The following is a 22634-nucleotide window of genomic DNA, read 5'->3' as shown; positions in this document are numbered from 1 at the left end:
TAGGTTTAAGTTTGAGTTCCTTAATATACAACTTCCGGCCAGATGGTCGTAGACAAATTGCTTTCTTCCTGAGTTGACAAAAGGGTATAGAAGGAAATTGGAACATCGACCATAGGCTAAGACAAGATGAAGAGCTTCTTATTTTGAGATAATGACGTGATCACGAAAATATAAGCAGACTGTTTTAAGCAAACTGTATTTTGTTTGCATGTAAAATATACAGTATATTTTATCAGCTGTGTTGGTGAGTAGTATAACTGAATTTTTTACGAGTTATGTTGCATTTTGGGGCGAGTCAATACAAACAAAAAGTAAAAATATACAGTGATACTACCGCCAAAACATCTAATGAGAGATTTATTATCCAAGTTATGCTTTTCTGATGAGTAGCAAAAGAAAACTATGAGGAAAAATTAAGCAAGACGTGCGCACGTGTTAGAAAACGTTTTTTTTTTTAAGGGTGCGAATAACTCCCCACCAAACCAGTTGTTTTACAGTACAAATAACCAACTGTATGAATATTGCATCATGTCCGTACTTGCTTTCTGCCTTATTTGAACAGTACTTAGTTTAGTTTGGTAATAAAATCTTTACATTCTTGAGAAGGGTCTGGTAAATATTGAGGCAAATTTATTAGCTAAAGCCTACTTCTACGCTCTGTAAAAAATTAAGTCTGTAAAAGCAGATGTTTTTGGTTGTTAGGAAAACAGGGGCCGGTACCATTAAACGGTACCATTAAAATAAAATGTCCGACGGCCAAGGATGGAACCCCTCTAAAAGTTAGCCGGACGGAATTAGCTCCTCAGAACAAACCCGAACCCTCCACCCAAAGCTCTAAATCCATTAGGTGTATTCCGCGGTATGGTTATTCTGTACATTATCTACTACCCTGCACATTTTCTGAATACTCAAAATTTGTCAAAACAAGTACACGGCACAAAGCCAAGATCATTGGGTCGCCATTTTCGCCCATGAGTATTGGGAGTGACGTGATTTTTCATTCATTGCCGTCAACGTTATGATTTGGGTATAGCTGTGGCTAAACGAAGCTCTTTTCGCTTGGTAAAATAGGCTTGCAAGAAAGACGTCTGCACTTAGTAAACTCGCCCATTTATTTCGGGTGGGGTTGGTTACACGTACAAAGGGTTCCCAATAGGTTAATTTCCCACCTTGGTGATTTTCCCGCAATTCTGGTGAAAACATGGACAATGGAGGAGCGATTCTTGTGCACTTTCTCTCATATCGATACTATTTCGGTGGCGTTTTTATTTCGTGTACATACAACCCTTGTTTCTGTTAAAACGACTTCTGGGAGGCCACAAAACCCTTTTTGGCTGATTAGATGTTAAATTCTTAGCTTGTTTAGTATGGATGCGGATGAAAAATCAAGCTGGGCGAGCACTACTTTAAATTAATCAAACACTTTGAACAATGTGGGAAGAAAACTTCCGAATGAAAAAGAGAACTGGTTCCAACTTATTTGAAGGACTGTTCCAGGGTCCTGTCAAACCATTCCCGGCGCAATGAGATCCGCTTTCTCCATCGCACAAGAGGGTTGCTGTTAATATACGGATACATGAAGCATGGCAGTGTAGTCTGTCATATCACCACTGGAATCTGCTTTGTTAAGAAAAACTTTATAAAATGACCGTCTATTGAAGACAAAGGCGAAATGAAATACAATTGTTTCCACAAAAATTTAAGATTCTAAAACGTTCATTTTCAGTTGCTGATTTGGAATATTCTAACTTGTTTGACAACAATGTCGTACGACCTGCACTGTCAGGAGGGGAGCCACGATCATTTTAAGCCAAAAACTGTAACTTGGCTCTCTCTTCGCTAAATGGTTTGATTCCGGTGGATTTGCGGCGACATCCAAAACAAAATAACAACGTGATTTCCAAGTCTCCGCATAAAATATGGTTTCTTGGCGGATGTGACTATGTTTTAAGACGGTTAGATAATGAACGCTCGTGTCCTATGGGATATGGTGTTTCAACTCAGTTGCCCGGGGGGGGGGGGGGGGTACTCCCTATGATGGACTATACCGGGAGGCTCGGCCGAAAGAGGTACCTTTTCCACGCTTCAGGTAGCCTGCGTAGCAGTCGTTTCCGTTTCCTTCAAGCCAAGCGGGTCAAGCGCGCGAGGGCATTTGACAAAAAGGAGCAAAAAAAGTAGGAGCGGGGGGGAGGGGCGGGGAAGGAAAGGAAACGCCTGCCGCTGAGCCCAGACATTTTACCGAACGCCCCCAAATGACTTCGCTCCCTTGGGGCCTACACTGTCACGTCAAATGTCACATGAGAACCAATCATTTTTAACTTCTGGTAAATCTGAGCGAAAACAGAATCGCGGCGGGCAACTTGTTTACTTCAAGTTGCAGTATTTTAGAAGATTTTCTCGAACCTTTCGTCGCTCGAACAAGCGTAGATAAAATTACCCTAGACGAATTTTACTAATGTTTTAGAATATCAACTCATTTGCTTACAGCTGGAATTATAGACAGAATGAGCTTGTCCCATATGGCTAAATACTTCCTCGCGTTTCCAGGATAAAATTGTATTTCGGGTAGCGTGAAATCAAAGTCGTTCTAAATATCGAAAACTTCCTTTTCAGACCGTGGTTAGAGCTGCAATTTTCGTGCAAAGTAGTTACTTGAGGCCTCCTCAACCTATTTATGATTACAAACTTTGAGTAAAAATTTCTTTGTTCGTATGCGAAACATGCTTTCAGACCAGCCAATTTTGCTTCCAATATGTTGTCGTGTCTTAGAGACCGCCGACAGCCAGAACAAATTTTCTTAAGTTTTAAAAATTCCGGCGGGATTTCGAAAACCGAATGACACCATGTTTGTTGAGACGATAATACCTACCAACAAACCAAAGCGCAATGGAAACTATATTTTGAGCGTGACCAAGAATTCTTGATTTTGCTTGATGTTAATTGACATTCGCTCTTAAAGCAGTCCTTTGCTCCAGTTTCAACTGAATTAACGTATCTCCCTGCGAAAGTAGTTTAGTCGTTTCCAAAGCAAAGCAAACTCGAAATCGAAATGACACTCGAGAGAGTTCTTTTCCACCTCGGCCACTATTTTCATCTTTGATAAACGGTTTCCGGATGTCGTTTTGGTCTATGAGTTTGATTGACAGACGATTGACCAATGGTAATACATCATTGCCTCCCGTTCGCTGACGAACAGCGTTCGGTAAAATGTCTGGGCTCAGCGGCAGGCGTTTCCTTTCCTTCCCCGCCCCTCCCGCCGCTCCTACTTTTTTGTTCCTTTTTTGCCCAATGCCCTCGCGCGCTTGCCCCGCTTGACTTGAAGGAAACGGAAACGACTGCTACGCAGGTTACGCTTCAGGTATATGAAAGGGTAGGGATTTCAGGAGTCGAAGTATATGAAAGGGTAGGGCCTTTCATTATTTTTCCAATGGAAGGTATACGAAGGGGGTACCATTTGTCAATGGAAGGTATACGAAAGGGATACCTTTTCTGCCAAAAATAGTATATAAAAGGGTAAGGGGTCGGACCTCGGGGCGGAACCTCCCCGTATTAAATTTTGTTGAGTAAACCCACCCCCCCACCCCCTCCGCTCAGTTGCTTGTATAAAAAGTTTGCAAAGGCGGTGTGTCAAAATTAACGTGACTAAAGCTTTTTAAAGGATAATGTAGTAAACTCTTACAATCGTGGAATCCTGAGATTGCTCCTCCCTTCTCCCTAACTCAACACAAAAAGTATTCGTTTTAGAATTGAGGCACAAAAAATTGAACGAAAAGTACCAAGAACCATTTAACCGTTTCACCCCTAGGAGTGCCAATTGCACATAATGCCATAACTCTGTCAATGTTTGACATTTTTTTTTTATGAATTTTTGGCGCCAAGATGGTCTTATTATTATTATTATTATTATTATTATTATTATTATTATCATTTTAATGCAACGCACAATAACTAATTACAAAACAGTATTTTACAATTTACGTCTTACATCGATTACATCGCCTACGGCAACTTAAACTCAAATAAAAGAAAAGAAACTCATTGCAGTACCAGTTCATAAACTATAGTAGTAAAATTACTATTTAAAGAGGAAGCAAACAAGGAGATAAATCAAACAATTATCTTCATTACTTTCAACTCATGGCGGCTACTATCGCCTCCGATTTGAAAAAGAAAGCCACGTCAGCTGAAGTACCCTCACATGAACAGCTACTAAATTGAACTTCGGTATTCTTGTCAACTGAAAGTACACCCGTAGATCTAGCAAACATGCACTGCAAACATTATTATAAAGTGCTTAAAGGGAACCTCCACTCTCACAACAAATTGACGGGTAAGCGTTGGAAATAGTGCCTAAATTCTAAATATTTGTCTAAAACGTAGAAATGATATTCAAGTATGTTAAAAATTAGATATGATTATCGATAACTTTCGCTTTTAAATTTCCTGGGGGCAGCCATTTTGAATTTGATGACGTGTAATGGTTGCCGCTATTGTTATTCAGCAGAAGTTGTTTTGTGTAAAACAATTGAGCAACCTTATTACGTCATGAAATCCAAGATGGCGGCGCGCGGGAAATCTAAAAGCGAAAACAGCCGATAATCAAATTATGTTTTTTTCCGACACTGAAATATTATTTCCATGATTTCCAAGGAAATTTCAAAGAAAATTGTATTTTCAATAATGTAACCTTAACATGTTTCGAAAGTGGAGGTTTCCTTTAACAAAAACTCCACAGTGGAGCCTACCGGCAAATATTGAGAATGGAAAAACAAATTTTCACACCAAGATGGTTTTGTGAAGATCTACTCTTTAAAAATGTTAAACCCCTCCTATTTGTGATATGGTAGACCACCCCCATAACTTTCCAACTTTTTTTCCCCTAAAAGTTGTGGGCCTCTCACATTAATGAACGTGTTGAGAACTGCAAAATAAGGCATAGTTTAGGGGTATACCTAATATACACCAGGATTACAACGTTTTTGAACTTTTAAATTTTTACGTTTTAAGCCCGTTTATCTCAAAACCATACCTTTTCTTGTTTTTAATTATATCAGTGATAAGAAATACGCTCACTCACTTAAAATGGTATATCATACATAGGCAGTGAGTTTGTAGTCCTGGATCTGGACAAAATGTCGTTTTGCCTGAAAGGGTTAACAAATTGGCAAAACTGAATAGATCTTAAAGAGCCTTGCTACTAAGAGAAAGAAATACCGTTGAGTTAGACTTCGACATTCAAACCCACGACAACACAAGGGACCGGTTGTTCCAAAACGGTTCAAGTTAAAAGTTAACCAAGGGCTCTGTTGGTTTCTCTTTGTTCATAAACGTTCACCTGAGAACAACCAAAGTCAAAAACAAGTGTACAGGATCCTTAAATCGCTAAACTACAAACAAAATTCAAAACTGATCCTAACTCTATGCATCTGACACGACAACGTGGAGCTTAAGCTACTGGACGGCTGAGGAAAAAGAACGAAAAAAAAAAAAAACTCGGTGTAACCAACGTGACAATTAATGACCTACGCATCTTGACCACCCTTTTACCAAATGAAAATGAATCGTTTATGATAACAGTCACGTTGATCACACAACAATTCCCAAGACTCCCACATTAGTTGCCCTATTGCATAGACTGACTAATAGTAGCGAAGGAATTGAAGACAATATACTAAGGCAAGTATCTGAGTATAGTCTGAGTATTACAGATTGCATACTAATGTGAGAGATTACATTAATCTAGGGATTCTTTTTCATAACACTATACACCTGTCACACAGAAAAATCTCACAGCTGATGAAAATACTAGAATGCTACTCAAAGCTTGTCTTAAAGCTGTCTTAAGTAAACAACTTAACGGTACTAAAACGTTCCTTCCCAGAATATAGCTAACTCATTTTAGACCTTAGCTTCTGTAAGCACTTTTCCATGTTTCTTTTAATTTACATTCCCAGTTACTGGTGAAAGCCGCATTGACTTATTACACTCTATCGTCGGCAGTGCTAGCTCCAGAAGGGGCATTGTAGTAAGGACTGGCTTCGTCGTGCTTGCTGACGTCCAAGTATGGCACATCCATCTGCATTATCATCTCCAGTTTTTCAATCAGTTGAAAAAAACTGGGACGATTACAAGGATCCTCTCTCCAGCATTCCGTCATCATTTCATATCTGTTATGGATTGGGACACGAAAACAATTAAAAAATGTTTGGACTGTTTTGTTGTTTCACCTGCAATGATAAATAATCTATAGGCAAATAAATTACAAATCCAAAAATTGAGTAAAAATATTAACTGTTGGCTCAAAAACGAATGGAAACATTTAAAACTAGTTTTGTTTTTATCCTCCATGGTTTTAGGTGCATTTTCTCTACTCTAGTTCTGGTGTAATTTTGATAAGGTCTTACAGAGTTGAAGCCACCTGTCGCTCTCAAAGGACGATTTCTCTTAACAATGACTTTTACAAATCAGCTTTGCATCCGTCTTTTTCGATCGTTAATTGGAATTTCTGGCATTAACACACCCATCCAAAACATTATGTAACTCGCTTCTAAGATGAGGACACTTATTATGGAGAATTAAAGGATATATACATTGTCTTTGGTGTGAAATCTCCCAGCTATATCATTTCCTAGATTCAAAAGTTAACAAATCCAGATTCTGTATGTTAGATCGTCTTAATTTGGCAAAAAGAAATTCGGAAACTTACACCTCTTCACAGCACATATCTGGCCTTTCCATGCGATAACCAGTGTTCAGTAGATGGTACAGCTCTGAATTAGTAAGTGTCGGGTATGGAACACCTCCTAAATTGTATGAGGATTGTACGAGTTAGTCAGCCGGTAAACAAAGGTTAGTCAGCCAGTAAACAAAGGCTTTTGTAAATGTTTTATTATGATTTGACAGCTGTATCAACAGTTTGATTCGTGGGCTAAAAAACCTTTTGGCATACCCAGTGGTAGTAGAAGAGACAGGATGACTCTAAGCGACTAAACAACCTCTCCACTTACCCACAAGTCCCCAGAGATTGACATTAATGCTTTCATATAGCACTTATCAAAATATCCCCTTTGTCTTACTGGCCTTAGTAATTTCGGACGTCTGAGCGATTCTGATATTGCACCTTAAACAGTTTAGATATTCAATTTAATAAGGCTGTGTGAGAAGTAGAATTATTGTAAAATAATGGTAATGTCTCCTTACCTGAATAAAAAAGGACAGAATATCTTTAAAAAAAAAGATAGAGGTGTGCTTGGTTCACTTACCTAAAGTCGCCATTTCCCAGAGAAGAATACCAAAGGCCCAGCTATGTGAAAACAGAAAGGAAACAGATATTAACTTAATTCAACATTTGCTTGGTTTTACATTACACTTTCAAAATCATTATTTTATTAATGATTTTGCACGTTTGATTTTTTTCTTTTTTTAACAATTATGGTTATGTATAGTCAAGTAGTTTCCTTGACCAATACCATATTTGAATACAAGGCTGTTCATCCGGCTGAAGCTGTGACGGGAGTAGTAATTGAAAACTAGTGTGACTTTGAATATACAAACAAATACAGTTTACATAACTTTTATCAGAGAACCAAATAACCGAGTAAATAACTTAATAAATAAATAGGTAGATATGTAAACAAAGAAAAACAATAAAACATTTGACCTGAGGGTAACACGAATTACTACCCATATACCAGAGAAATTAGATACTAAATTGAAAACTTCTAGGAAACTATCTACTTACACATCACTTTTGGTAGTGCAAATGTTTTGATAAAGTGCCTCTGGCGCCATCCATTTCACTGGTAGCTTTCTCGTGTTTTCTGAAGTATTGACATCTTCATATATTTGGCGCATCAACCCAAAGTCCGACACTTTCACTTTGTTATCACAGCCAACAAGTACGTTACGAGCGGCTAGGTCTCGGTGAACAAAGTTATTTTCAGCAAGATGATTCTAAACAAAACCATAAACGAGCAAAGAATAAATTATTTGACAACAAGTGACCATTATTACATAAAGGTAGACGACCACTTGTCGGAAGGAACCGCGGAAGTGTTCTGCTCGATCGCCAGGCATGCACGTGCAATCAACTAATTTGCCATGAGTGTAGCTTATTATACAGGAATGTTTCATACGGTTTGTTGAAACCATTTCTCATAACCCAGTGGGCTACTACACCATAAGGTAATGGTTTCACCCAATCACAGCGCACAGCATGAAACTTGGTGCCATGTATCTGAGACAAAGCCGAAGTTGAATTGGGTTATATCAAACAATAACAAGCTGAAGGTAGTTTTTGTGACTGCGTTGAATACAATTGGAATAATTACCATTCCTTTTGCAATCTGCCAAGCAAAACAAAAAAGCTGTTTGGTGGAAAAGTTTTTCTCCTCTTCATCATCACTATCCTCAAGATTCTCTGTAGAGAAGGCGGCAGCAGGGCTGTTTCCATTTGATGTTGATGGAACTGACAACAATTCTTGGTCAAGGAGATCCTCACAGTCATGGTCCTAAATTTCATAAATAGTAGGTGAGTCTCAACCATGTTTCGTTCTGTTGTATTAAACACACGAGGTGATGCAAATGAGCGCACCAAGGAGATAAAGAAAAAACATTCCCAAATCACTACTTTTGCTCTCCAGGTTGACAAACAATCCATCTTTGTCGGAAAAATATCAAATATGATTAAAAGAACTTCTCAACTGGTCAGCTAACTGTTTGAGGCAAATTAAAATACAGTACGTTTGCTACATGATTTGGCTAAGAGGCAAAAAGTATGAAAGCTTGAGTGGCTATTGACGAATCCTCTTAATGAGTGAACGTCAAAAAGCTTCAAATTAAATATAAAAAAAAAAACGTGGTAAAACGTAATTTAAGCCAACAAGATTTAAAAAAAAAAACAATAAGCAAAAAAGCATGAAGCAAGCATGTAGAGTCAGAAGATTTGCTTGAATTAATTATCACTCAGCGTTCACTGATTGCTCTTCCTGGACTTGGAAAAAACACTTGACTGATCTAACCCAACAAACTCAAATTTGGGAAACGTTTATTTATCTTAACGGGTAGGTGTGCAGGGCTGGTGGAATTTCATCAAGAGTTAGACAGACGGCTGTCCAGGTATCCACTAGCACCTACTATATGAAACGGTTCATTGAAAATTCACTTAATAATAAGGTTGATCAGGTTGTAGAAAAGAAACTAAACACTAATATATTTGACTTGAACGTACTCAAAATCATTTCCAATATGTCATACTATTTACGCTTTGATGGAATATAATTATTCTACCTTCAGTGAGGTTTCGTCTACCAGTGGCTGATCTCCCACAATCTTTATCTGGATAGCGTTGCTCTCCTGAAAGGGAAAATGACACTAAGTATCATAATACCATGGGAATCAGGTTTTGACAAGGACATTTGTGCAGAAAATATTTATTCCTGTAATGTTTAAGTCTTTTGTTCGTTTTAGTGTTCTACTCTTGGTTTCGATTACTTGTCTGTCTATTTTTGTTGTTTTCTGACGTTTAAGCACATGCTATTTATCCTCCAAGTGTCATTTTCATATTTTCATACTCTCGGTGTTATGACGGGAGGGCTGCAACACTGAGGACGACGCTCTAGATAGGGTTAATATGTGCTTACTTACTTCGGGGCGATCCTGTGAAGACAAGGCCATGTCAACAACAATTGATCCCATCTCCACTGGTATTTGATCTCCTTCCTTCTGGTTCAGTGTACAAAAAATATAAAGGAATAAATAAATAGCTAAAAAAGAAAGAAGAAAAGAAAGAAAGAAAGAAAGAAAGAAAGAAAGAAAGAAAGAAAAAAAGAAGGAAAGAAAGAAAGAAAGAATGAATGAAAGAACTGAGAAAATATAAGTGAACAATGAAATCTTCGTGTGGCTTGTTGACAGGCAATTTTATATACTGGTGAAGATGTTTAAACGTTACCTACTTTATCAAAGTCTGTTGTTGCTCTCCCATCTTTGACGACGTCTTTGTCTTCATAGCATTTTGCTTGAGAGACTTTAGGCATATTGATCTAAAAATTAATCATGAGTCATCAGCAATGAACACAGTTTCTAAAAGTATTTTACCGAATGATTTAGGTTGAGTTATATTAGGCATATGGGTATTTTGAAGGAAGGATAAGTTATAATTTGAACTTGCTCTTATGGTTCAATTAACTGCTTTGATTTTTTCTGTTTTTTGGTTTGTTTGTTTGTTTTTTGGATTAAATTAATATTAATGAGACATGGATCTATACTGCATCGTCTTGTGAGACGTACGGACGCCAATTTAACATAAGCACTACAGGGGGGAGGGGGGGCGGGAAAGGAAAATCCAAGACTTTCAATAGACATAAAGAAGAAACATCAGTAACAATAAAGTAATCAGCAATAAAAAAGGCCTCATTTTCATTTAAATAGGTAACACAAGAAAAATCTTTTCAGTTAGATTATGAATATGTCAGTAACAATAATGCTGGAACCGTAGCTCAAGTGCTTCGCGTTGTTGTTAAGGGTTCCGACTCTAGCTTACTTAATGGTGGTACTTTCATGTTATTTATTTATTTATTTATTTATTTATCTATTTATTTATTTATTTATTTATATGCCGTGGTAATTTGAGCGTAGCACTTAATATGGTAAGCTTTCTATTGCTTTTACTCATCGAATATCATACCATTCTTCTCCGCCTGCGTAACCACTGCAAAAGGTCACCAAATGCAACGTACTCTATCACCAGAAACTTATGTTCCTGAAGCGTGCAACATCCAACGAGGGATACGATATTCTGGTGGAAACCCAACAGCTTCATCTGCTCAATCTCAGACATGAATTGTTCCTTTTGTGCCTCAGTTGCATCATCTATATAAAACAAGTAAATCCACGTTAATCACAGCATAAAGTTTCTATTAACACTCCTTTAATCACAATTTGAGCTGATTTGGATAGAGACGAATGCTTGGCTCTTTTCAGCCTCAACAGCATCAACATCTTTGCTATAAGTCGCTCATTAAATCGATCATCAGACAATGGTTCAATGTTGAGCCTCAAACTTGCAGCCAGTACACGGATCGATTCTAAATTACCTTGCAAAACTTTGACAGCAACCATCTGAGATGCCCTCTTTGGTTCTTTTCGCAGCCGTTTTCCAGTTTCAAATACCTCAATTCCTGCTCGTCTTCCTAAAGTTGCTTTGTGAACCACGCCAAATGCTCCTCGGCCCAGCTCTTCTTCGTATTCTATTTGCTCAGGAAGTATTTCCCACTTGTCGAGGGGAACAATTTGGCGTTGTGAGCGAGCCGTTCTGGAGGAAAATCAATGATTAATACTTCAAATACAACTGAACATTTCTTAGTTTTTCTATTTTTGTTAAGTGCTAAAAACACATTGTTCACGACTTACAACAGCAGCAGTATGGGGAATTTCAGGGAAGGCTGACATATCTGCCTTGTTTGTAGGGTAATGAAATTTCATTGCTTGTATTATTTGCAATTTCATCAAGATATTTACTTGTGGTTACTAAATATTAAACTTCTGTACTGCTGTAATGAAATTGCACGAGAGAACAGTGGCCATTAATGAAACGTATCCATTTAAATCGCCATAGTTTTTTAATTTTCATTCGGGACGATATTACATGGCACTAACATCTAACTCTTTCTGCATGGTTAGGATGAAAGTTCAGCTAACCAAGTAAGCTGTAAGACTGGAATTTTAAGCTTCGGTTGAAGCTTTTTCAGCGTAGTTGCAAACGAGGTAAAACAAAGTATATATGCCCAGTTCCTCTGCTGAGATTTAGGCATGGATTAAAATCCTTCATTGCAATTGGGCCTTAGAAACGTTTTGCTTGTGTTGCATGTGTTTGGTAAGTTCTTTGATACCTATCAAGAAAAGAAAAATGAACGACTATACTCCAGTACCAGTCTTTTGTGTTTGAATGTTTCATGGTAGTATAGATCTTGCTCAGTTCAAACTGAAGTAACCTACCCCAGTCCTATTTGTTACCTTTATTCGGTGCTGAAGGTAAGAGTTTGAAAGTACAGAAGACTTGGTCTGCTTTAAGAATGCTTTTGAAGTTATGAGCAAGGGCGGGGTGAGGGGGGGGGGGGGGGGGCAACCCTGCTCACCATCCTCAGGATCTCGAAAAACCTGACAGAAAAGTGTTAAGACCTTTAAAGATAAAAACCTTTCAATTTTCTTGCGATATGATTTGCTGTAGCGCCAGATGCTGATCATAATCGCAACTATCAGCAACAGAAGCAACGCAACACCAGCAGATATGTAGGCAACTGCATTTATGGAGGACTCATCCCCTTCCTCTTTGGAAGACGGGGGCTTACTTACTGGAGAGAAAAATAAACAAGAACATAACATGCACAATAACTAAGAGTAGATCTTAATTAATAGTGGCTAATATGTTTAAACATGTTTATGCAAGATAACAGACAAATTATTGATTTCAAAGCAAAATGGGTGCGATTTTTCTAAGAGCTGGATGGTCTAATTTAGGAGATTTACTAAGATAATGGAAATGACAACTTTCCCTACTTTTGGGGTCTTTTATAATACAATTAAATTACGGAGGATGGGAATTCAGAACAAGTTGTTCATATTTACTTGACTTTAAAACTGATAAACCGACAGAATCGATAATCCAACTGCATCTCAACACAGAGCTGCTCTGCATAAAGTTCTCCTTGCATTCCCCTTTCAAGCTTAAATATAAGCATATTATTAATTATTCCATGATCACAAGGAGGTCTTGTGACCCAAGTTTGTGCCAATAATTCCTTTCTAACAAATGTTAGGAACAGCTGATGGTAGGGGGGTGGTGCCGTGTCAATTGCTAGATCGCAACTCGTGATAAATTAATAAGACCATACCATATCAGTAAATCACATGATTGTATGGTACTCGTCCAGTATAACTTTATAATTAAAGAGTAATTTGAAAACAAAAATAAATGGTTTTAAAGGAAATATCTTCATAACTAATCTTCATTGCACATGTAACCATCGCAGCATTGTACAAAATAACCATCCAAGTCAGTTTTATTACAAAGGTCTTGTTTAGTGCATCCATATTTGAAACGCTTTTCAGCACTTGATCCCTGCTGATTCGACGCATAGTAGCATTTGCTATCATTGAAAATACATGGACGGCCTGGGCACTCTTTAAAGGTCATGGTACTGTTACATTCGAAGCATTTGAGCCTTTGATCTACGTGTTACAAGAAAACAGAAACTATCAATACATGATGTAGGCACATTGGGATAACTGAACTTGAGTCTGGGGAGGATTGAAGATTCACAGTGAATTCAGGCCTACGAATAAAAACGCAATGAACTGGGCTTCCTTTTTGTTACACTTTGTACCCCAGAAATCGCACGGCACTTAAGAGCGTAAAAATGGGAAAGCATTAAAAGGACAACCATCCGTTGGATATGAAGATATCGTTTTGTCAGCTAGAGAGACGGAGCAGATATCATTCCTAGCTTTGTGACTGTGTTTAAAAAATAGATTTTTTTCTGGACATAAGAAGATCACTGAGTTGTTATTACAGCTAACGGAAATAGGCATAGAACAAGTATTCGTGTGGTCTGTTTTTAAACTTATTTAAAAAGTGTAAAGACGTGTCTCTTTATACCATTCGGGGCAAGCTACACAATACCTGTAGCAGTGACGAACAGAAAATGAACTCATTCGCAAAACCGCCAACGTTTCTTCCATACAGGTGTAAATGCATTCTAAAGCTTTACTTTAGCTTGTACCTGAAGCTTGCTTTTCACAAACGTAAAACATTCGTTTTTCGCAGTTCTCTTCATGCTTCGAACCATCATCAGTTGACATCTTTACGCATGCCCTGTTCGTTTTGTCGCCAATCCACACATGCTGTGAAACAAGGCAAAGATTGAATAGTTTTACAGTTAATTAATTACAGTACCTACGAGGATGATTTTCATCCCATTTAAAATGCAGAGCCAACCACTCGATTTAAATCAAATTAGCTCAAAAGTTACCAAAACCAATAGATAGGAATAAAAATGGCAAAAACCACGATGACAATGAACTTAAATTACTCAAAAAAGGTAGAAAACATTGAACTTTTGAAGAAAAAACATGCTTTAAATGTCTGGTTTCTATGTAAAGATCATATCATGTATGCTAGCAATCAAGTATTATACTAAATTGTTGCCAGTTAAGTCGTAGGTAGGTAGACAAACTTCAGTGTGCGAACGTTTTCTCCCATCTTCGGATGAATAGTTTGGACGGCCTGTTAATTTTTTTCTCTATAAATTTAGAGTTTAAGTTTTCTTCTACTCAATAGGATTGTTTCAATATCTCACGACATGGTTGTTGTAACCGTGTACCAAATGTTAAAGACATGGATGCTGCGATCGTGTGACAAATTTCAAAGACGCAGTTGTTGACATCATGTGGAGATCGTGGTAGACTTCTAAAGTCGCTGATGTTGTCATAATGTGGCAGCATTTTAATACGCGGATGTTGTGATCTTTTGGCAACATTTTAATACGCGGATGTTGTGATCGTGTGGCAGCTTTTTAATACGCGGATGTTGTGATCTTGTAGCAGCTTTTTAATACGCGGATGTTGTGATCTTGTAGCAGCCTTTTAATACGCAGATGTTGTGATCGTGTGGCAGCTTTTTAATACGCGGATGTTGTGATCGTGTGGCAGCTTTTTAATACGCGGATGTTGTGATCTTGTGGCAGCTTTTTAATACGCAGATGATGTGATCTTGTGGCAGCTTTTTAATACGCGGATGTCGTGATCTTGTAGCAGCTTTTTAATACGCAGATGTTGTGATCGTGTGGCAGCTTTTTAATACGCGGATGTTGTGATCTTGTGGCAGCTTTTTAATACGCGGATGTTGTGATCTTGTGGCAGCTTTTTAATACGCAGATGTTGTGATCGTGTGACAGCTTTTTAATACGCGGATGTTGTGATCGTGTGGCAGCTTTTTAATACGCGGATGTTGTGATCTTGTAGCAGCTTTTTAATACGCGGATGTTGTGATCTTGTGGCAGCTTTTTAATACGCGGATGTTGTGATCTTGTAGCAGCTTTTTAATACGCGGATGTTGTGATCTTGTGGCAGCTTTTTAATACGCGGATGTTGTGATCTTGTAGCAGCTTTTTAATACGCGGATGTTGTGATCTTGTAGCAGTTTTTTAATACGCGGATGTTGTGATCTTGTAGCAGCTTTTTAATACGCGGATGTTGTGATCGTGTGGCAGCTTTCTAATACGCGGATGTTAAAATCTTGTGACAGCTTTTTAACAAGCGGATGTTGTGATCGTGTGGCAGCTTTTTAATACGTGGATGTTGTGATCTTGTAGCAGCTTTTTAATACGCGGATGCTGTGATCTTGTAAAAGCTTTCTAACAAGCGGATGTTGTGATCTTATAACAGCTTATTAATATGCGAATGTTGTGATCGGGTGGCACCTTTCTAATACGCGGATGTTAAAATCTTGTGACAGCTTTTTAACAAGCGGATGCTGTGATCTTGTAGGAGCTTTTTAATACGCGGATGTTGTGATCTTGTAGCAGCTTGTTAACAACTGGATGTTATGATCTTGTGACAGCTTTTTAATACGCGGATAGTGTGATCTTGTTGCAGCTTTTTAATACGCAGATGGTAAGATCTTGTGACAGCTTTTTAACAAGCAGATGTTGTGATCTTCTGGCAGCGTTTTAATACGCGAATGTTGTGATCTTGTGACAGCTTTTTAATACGCGGATTTTGTGATCGTGTGGCAGCTTTTAAGTGCGTAGATGTTGTGATCTTGTTGCAGCCTTTTAATACAAGGATGTTGTGATCATGGGGCAGCTTTTTAATACATGAATGTTGTGATCTTGTGGCAGCTTTTTGAGACGCAAATAATGGGATCGTGTGGCAGCTTCTTAATTCACGGATGGTATGGTCTTGTGGCAGTTTTTTGAGACGCGGATGTTGTGATAGTGTGTCTCTTTCATGAAGGCCACACTATCTCATGTTGAGTGTTATCGTCCCAAACAGTTTGATTGCATTTTCTTCTGAAACTCGGTCGATTCTCGCCTGACTGGGCCGGAATTTGTACGTGCAACGCGTTCATTTATAGATAAAGTCGCCAAGACGATCCATGATTTATCTCCCTTTCTTTATGAACAGTAATTCTGACGTTTCTTTTGTTTTGACAAATTTAACTATAAAAAATTGCGATAAAATATTTCTTAAAATCATTTTCAGATTAAAAAACTTTGCTAAAAAACGACGACAAGCTTTGCCGTTGAATTGGGTGGCGTGACAGCACACCCAGATTTTAGAATTTATTTTGATTTAAATTTACAACACTTTAAGAAAAAAAATTACTATTAAGTTTGCATTATATCAATAACCTGGGGCAAAAATCCTAGGTAATAAATTTGTTTTTTGGAAAACTGTCACGTTTCACTTTGGAGAGGAACTGAGACTGGAGAGTGACAGGGTAAAGGCAAAAAAAAGCCAGTTAAATTAACTGGGTTCACTAGAATGCAGAGACTAGAATGCAGAGACTTCGTTGAAACATTTTTTGGCGCAGAACTGCAGATTTTTTTTTGTGGGTCAAATCGGGTTAAAATTTGTCGGGCGATCAGCTTCCCGCACACTAGTCGATTTTTTTTTTTGGTCATTGCTCAATCTCCGCGCTGATCTCAGCTTCGATCTCTACCATGTTGGAAAAGACACTTGTTCACGTGACTCTCATGACATTTCCTAATTGGTTGAGACGCACGCTAGTCCCGACAAATTGTCTTGGCCCACCGCACACTAGCCGACAAGTGATTTCACTGCCAAAGAATATAGCATAGTAAGTAGCTTTTAGTGATTTCCCCCCCCCCCCCCCCCCAAAAAAAAAACAGGAAAAACTTGAAAAAGTTCGCCATTTTTTTCAAGTTGCTCCATTTGCATCCTAACCATCCTCAGCGAAAGATAAATAACAGTAGTTTCCGCAGTGCACTAGTAGGGTGATTGTTAACAAAAATGAACCATTATTTGAACGATCCACCAATACAATTACATTTTCTGCCTATTCAAAGGGACACTAAAAATAGTGAGTGCTAGTTCGTTATAAGTTTCTGCGAAATGCTCTTTTAACTTACACTTGTTGTGTCCTTAAGACCAACCAAATCCAGATAGAAAGCTAGGAAATCTCGCTCTTCTTTGTCATCCGTCTTAAGCAAATCTCCTCCGGATACGTGACAGTCACGAAGTGCATCAAACCACGTTTTCACCTTGTCACTGGCCTTGTAGCAAGTCAAGCCATTGAGAAACCAGTCAGCTGTAGGGCAAGGCGGTGGGCCTAAAAAGGAAAAACAATCAATTCCAGCGTACCCCTTTTATGACAAATATAGAGTTAGGCACAACCTGTTCAGCTGCTTTCTAAACAACATGTTTGTCCATTCAAAACGAAAGGAATTAGTTTTTCAGTGTTAGGAAATTTTAAACTAACATGTTGCCGAAGAAACAGATGTCGACAGAACAGATACCCATTAAAGCTATCTGAAATGGATTGTTGTTTGTCAAAGAGTATTCTCTGCAGGTAGAATTTATCCTATGGCCTATTTTCGTGGCCCATTTCTGATTAGCCGGATTTAAAAGTTAACAAGTTACACAAGAAAACTTGCGAGAAAAATGAACACCTTTATTTTATTTATTTATTTGTTAATTTTTTTATTGGGGGATATTAACTCATATAAATATTCTTTGCATATATCTATTTTATTTTATCCTTCGAAGAACGCCTACGTCTCTTTCGAAAAGGTAACTTGTAAACAATTTAGAACTCTTGTATTACTTGAAATTAAGAAGCAACTAAAAATATCTCAATAAAGAATCTAAACAGATGGTTGGTAAGACAAACTGCAGCAGGTTTCAAAACAGTATAATATGTGACAAACAAAACATCAAGCTAGACTGCTCTGATTAAATTTGCTCGCTTTCTTATTCATTCCTTAAGGTTAAAAAAGTCACTCAGAAATTTTGCCAAGTTTTGATTAAAAAATCTGACGCTAATGGACTTCCCACAGCATAACTTACTGATGGCAAAGATCGACAAACAAACCTAATAATGCACAGTTGTAATAATTTTGTTTTCTCCTTCTTGTGCTTTTTGACAGTAATCCTACCTTTAGGCTTTTCACAGATGAACTTTTGGTTTTTCGTGCAGTCGCAACTTGTAAAATTATAACCATTTCTTGATAGTTGAACACAACGAATGCCAGAATGGTTACACGGTTTGTCATTAAACCAGTCTGCGTGAACAGAACTGTTAAAAGGTGTTTCATCACTCCAAAGATATCCGCCTTCCTGAAACCAGTAAACCAAGCCAATCCAAGCGTGATCAGTCTTTTGCTGTGGAGACAAGTTTCTAACAAATTCCATTTCCTTTTCACTCCCTATGCTGGCGAAATTCCCTCCAAAACCACGACACACTTTCAAAGCTTTCAACCAGTCGAATTCGAACGTGTTTCGGTATTTGTCCATCAGAATATAGCAGGAGTTACTAAATTCTTTCCAATCATCTGGGCAAGCTAAATCTAGAGGAAAAAACGTAAAGTAGTCAGATTATACACTAAAAATATTTTTTTATTTTCTGTACAAAAGTGAAACAAAAACATTTTAGGCAAAAATTAGACCTACCAATCTGTTAACTACATTAGGACGAAATACGATATACGATGTTGTAGGATGCAGAATTGTTTTGATGAAATAATAAACAATCAAAGGCGCACAGGTACAGTTCGAGAAAATCAAACTAGCATAAAGAAACGAAATATTTTTTCAGTGCTTGTGCGTAATTCACAAATAGCAATTGTAAGAATTTTTACTCATTCAAATAAACGGCTGAAATTAACATACCAGCTTTAGACGTTATTCCCAATAGAAGAGGTAGAGCGAGAAAAACAATCTTCGCCATTTTATGTCACCAGAAATGCAGCGGCTATAAATACAGAAAGGATAACCAAATAACAGTCCGCATCTTTGTAACAAGGGAAATAATTTTTTCTATCAAGCTTCTCTCTGATAGCCTGCGCGCTCAAATGCTTGCTGTCTCGTTTTTCACTCAAAGGAAATATGCAACGTCTGCGTGTAGGCAACTATTTAACAATGCTAATTCTTGGCACCTGTCAACACACCGCATGACACTCCATCTGGCTTACCAACAGTATAATTTTGCCTGACATGGATCCTACAATTTTCATGTTCCATCGTTCTACTCCTTTCCATTTTTAAGATGGAGCCAAGCTAGTTCCAAGCTATTTACTGTCCTAATCAATTAACCAGAAAGGCTTGCTTGTTGTGATATTTAGAGATGACTGAAGGAACACAAAAAAGTTAGCTAAAGTTTAATAAATTCACCGCTAACGTAAGAAGATTTGTTCTAGATAAGGAGGTCTTTGTGGCTGACGCTGATCAGGCTCATTAAATGTTTGCTTGTAATAGAAATTGTCGTCACTAAAACAAAAATAGCCGAGCGAATAAGTATTTTTTTTCCTTCTTACCACGCGAAAACTTAATTAAATGGCAGTAATGTTTCCTGTGAAACGTCTGTGAACATCTGGAGTTTATACAACCTTTAAACATACCATAAACCACTCAGATCACGGCTATTGTTGATAGATATATTTAAAAGTTGCTGTTTCCTTTAATTCCACTGCCACCCGTTAACAAAAAACTATGCCTACCTTTATCTGGAACTACGGTACCTTAACTGAAAGACTGCATGCATGAGTTGGCGACAGCTCCGCATAAAACGTTGTATGTACTTTTGAGCCAGCCGTAAACAAAAACAAAAGAAAACAAAATAACGACTTTCGTTTTCATTAAATAAAAAATCTAACTAACCGAAAATTTCTTCAATGGGTCTCAAATCAGTCATGTCGGGAACATATGGAAACAACTGGTGAGATACATCACTTATTTTACATCCTGTGTCGTTGTTTCTTGACTTAAGCTGAACATTAATCGACACATGTTGCTCTGTAAACACCCATCTTATATAGCACAGGTCTGATATAAACACGAGCTCTCGACACGGAGCAAGAAATATAAGCTGAATGATCTTGGTAAAATCATATTTTTCTAAAGTAAAAAGTTCATTTTGAATTTTTACGCTGTCGAGTGCCGATACCAAGGAACAGATGGGGTAGACAAGGAAGATGTGGCTGGTCTCCCGTCGCACATGACGGGAGGAGTTGCGAACAATTAAAATAGAGGCCAAAACTCGTTTATCCACAGGTCAGGTTACAGCACATGCCGTTACAATCCTGATTCCCGAGATAACAATCTGCGTAACAAAAGAATACTGGCTATAACTGATCATGAAAACTAGTGTGAAAAATAAACCAAAAAATGTTCCGTACAATACTTCTTGAACTGTTCCTACCGTTTACGCCGTTTGAAGGGACAGCAAACATCCGATGAACTACGATTACTGTGATTACTGTACAGGTATCGAACTACATGTGAACAAAAACAAAATAACGGGTCGCTCGCCAAAGAAAAACAGTCGCGGCAGCTAAGCATTTGCGAAACAAATCGCTGACTACACAGCGCTGCAGTCACATGGCTCCTCTAATTGTTGCCTAACAATTACTTTACTTAGTGTCCACACTAGACAGTTCAACAAACTAAACGTTCATAAAGACAGTCACTTGTGTCTTCTTCACTTGTCAATGACACCTCACTGAGTAGTTGGCTCCTCGAAGGGGAATCCCACGGTCTCCCTGCTGCTTGTGCCAACTTCCTCTTCGCCTTCGAAGGGTACCAGTAAAACTAGTTTGTGGATTGGTCTGTTCAGGAAAGTAGGAGGCTTTCAAATTCTGCCCAGGTTGTCAAGCCCTCCATCCGCTTTGACGATTTTAACCTTTCTGACACATCCGTCCTCACTGGAGAAGACTTGAACGACTCGTGCGAGAGGTCATTGATTACGTGGTCCTTCGTCCTCCTTAGACAAGACTACATCTTCAACCCATAAGTTCCTTCTGGGATACATCCACTTGTTGCACGACTGCAGACTTTGAAGAAACTCATGACGCCATCTGAGCCAAAACTCGTTGGCGAGATACTGTACTCTGCGCCACCATTTGTGGGAATACAAATCTGCTCTCTGGAACTTTCCAGGCGGCGGAAGTACAACCTTCGGTTTGAAAGTGAGTAAATGGCTAGGTGTAAGAGGTTCTGGTGCCTCTGGGTCATTCAGGTCATCCGTAGAGAGGGGTCTGGAGTTAACAATACATTGCGCCTCAGTCATGAAGGTTCTAAAGGCTTCATCGTCCAACTGGGTTCCGGCATTTAGAAGTGGCGTCTCCAGTGCACTGCGTACAGTACGGATTACCCTCTCCCACGTACCGCCCAAGTGGCTCGCATACGGCACGTTCATCCGGTATGGTATCAACTCACAACCATTTTCCAATCAAGTACTCTCTTAGTCTGTTCTGATCCAGTTCTTCTAAGGCAGCTTTCAGCTCATTCTGCGCTCCCACAAAATTTGTGCCTTGCGGAGCTGTCTGACTGAACGACGACGATTTAAGAAACGGCTCAGTGCGTTGATGAATAAACTGGTGCTTAACGAGTTAGCTGTTTCTAACTGAACGCCTCTGCTGGCCATACAGGTGGAAAATAACGCCGTAACGCTTGACTTCACCTGTCTTCTCCTTGATCAGGAATGGTCCAAAGAAATCTACAACACAGTAAGAGAAAGGAGCTGAAAGTTCAACTCGATCCAAAGACAAGTCGGTCATCTTCTGAAATTGCAGGAGCCCAGGTACTTTTATGCGGGGTAACACACTTGCAAATACAATTTGACACTGCGGATGATCCACCAATAATCCAGTAGCCTCTCTGAAGCAGCTTATTTTGGGTGATACCTCGCCCCATGTGATTCACTTTGGCATACCAGAATCGAATCAGCAAGTTTGTAACATGGCTTTTAAATGGAAGTGCCACGGGATGTTTTGTCGCAAAGGGAAGGTTAGCTTGTCTGATGCGGCCACCAACGCGAACGATTTCATCCTCATCAAGAAACGGATCCAAACGATACAAGCAACTACACTTCTTGATGGCTAGCTTTCTTTCTCTTGCAAGCTTTCTATCTGTTGCCTTTCCAGCTTTCTTAAGTTTCTTTAGGACTTCAATCTTTTCATGGAACTGTTCACGTTGAACAATCTACAGAACTTCTCCTTCTGCCTCAAGCAGTTCGTTCAAGGTAACTGATACCATTGGCAAAGGTCTAATGTTCTCACAACCAGTCTGTGTCGTCCACTTCACTTCTCTACTCGCTAATCTGCTCTTCACTCGAAGACACAAGGCTATTACTTTAAGCAGACGCTGCCAACTTGAAATGTGACACAAACGGCTCAACATAGACGATTCAGGAGGTTGCGTAGCTGGACTCGCTGCATGAGATGTGAACACAACAGCTTTCTTCACTTCAGGATCAGACTAGGTTACTTGAAATTCTTCTGTCGTCTCAGGCAGAAAAGTCCCATTCTTCCAAAGGACTGGTGGTTTTGCTAACCAATTGTTTTCTTGAAGCTGTTGTTATGCTGTAAGGCCACGCAAGGCATGATCTGCAGGGCTAA

At 38.7% G+C, this 22634-nt stretch overlaps 1 protein-coding gene and 1 long non-coding RNA gene across 11 annotated transcripts in view; one reads left to right on the top strand and one right to left on the bottom strand.

The window, feature by feature from the left end:
• The first annotated feature begins 2940 nt into the window (after positions 1–2940).
• The window catches only part of LOC146470983 (uncharacterized), a 32322-nt gene continuing 12628 nt past the window's right edge, over positions 2941–22634 (top strand). Inside the window, exon 1 of the long non-coding RNA XR_014866888.1 lies at positions 2941–3160. This is a non-coding gene — a long non-coding RNA (uncharacterized LOC146470983). The remainder of the gene's footprint in view (positions 3161–22634) is intronic.
• The window catches only part of LOC146470982 (uncharacterized), a 31724-nt gene continuing 14949 nt past the window's right edge, over positions 5860–22634 (bottom strand). The window contains exons 2-17 of one of the 10 annotated variants that reach the window (XM_085121267.1): positions 18910–18991; positions 18177–18587; positions 17151–17350; positions 13779–13899; positions 12999–13227; positions 12194–12346; positions 11094–11311; positions 10685–10869; positions 9945–10040; positions 9646–9723; positions 9289–9354; positions 8331–8510; positions 7742–7953; positions 7263–7303; positions 6707–6803; positions 5860–6167 (exon numbers count right to left, since the gene is read on the bottom strand). In XM_085121267.1, the coding sequence (XP_084977393.1) occupies positions 5981–6167; positions 6707–6803; positions 7263–7303; positions 7742–7953; positions 8331–8510; positions 9289–9354; positions 9646–9723; positions 9945–10040; positions 10685–10869; positions 11094–11311; positions 12194–12346; positions 12999–13227; positions 13779–13899; positions 17151–17350; positions 18177–18587; positions 18910–18967 (2532 nt within the window). In that variant the 5' untranslated portion in view covers positions 18968–18991 and the 3' untranslated portion in view covers positions 5860–5980. Of the gene's footprint in view, positions 6168–6706; positions 6804–7262; positions 7304–7741; positions 7954–8330; positions 8511–9288; positions 9355–9645; positions 9727–9944; positions 10041–10684; positions 10870–11093; positions 11312–12193; positions 12351–12998; positions 13228–13778; positions 13900–17150; positions 17351–18176; positions 18588–18909; positions 21826–22634 lie in introns of those variants that run through there. The other 9 variants (XM_085121270.1, XM_085121268.1, XM_085121273.1 and 6 more) reach the window with 9 other exon arrangements.

Source organism: Pavona decussata, unplaced genomic scaffold (genome assembly GCF_977016875.1).
Source record: "Pavona decussata unplaced genomic scaffold, jaPavDecu1.1 SCAFFOLD_107, whole genome shotgun sequence".
NCBI classification, from domain to species: Eukaryota; Metazoa; Cnidaria; class Anthozoa; order Scleractinia; family Agariciidae; genus Pavona; species Pavona decussata.
The sequence above is the reverse complement of the archived record's forward strand: the minus strand, read 5'-3'. Positions and strand labels throughout refer to the sequence as shown.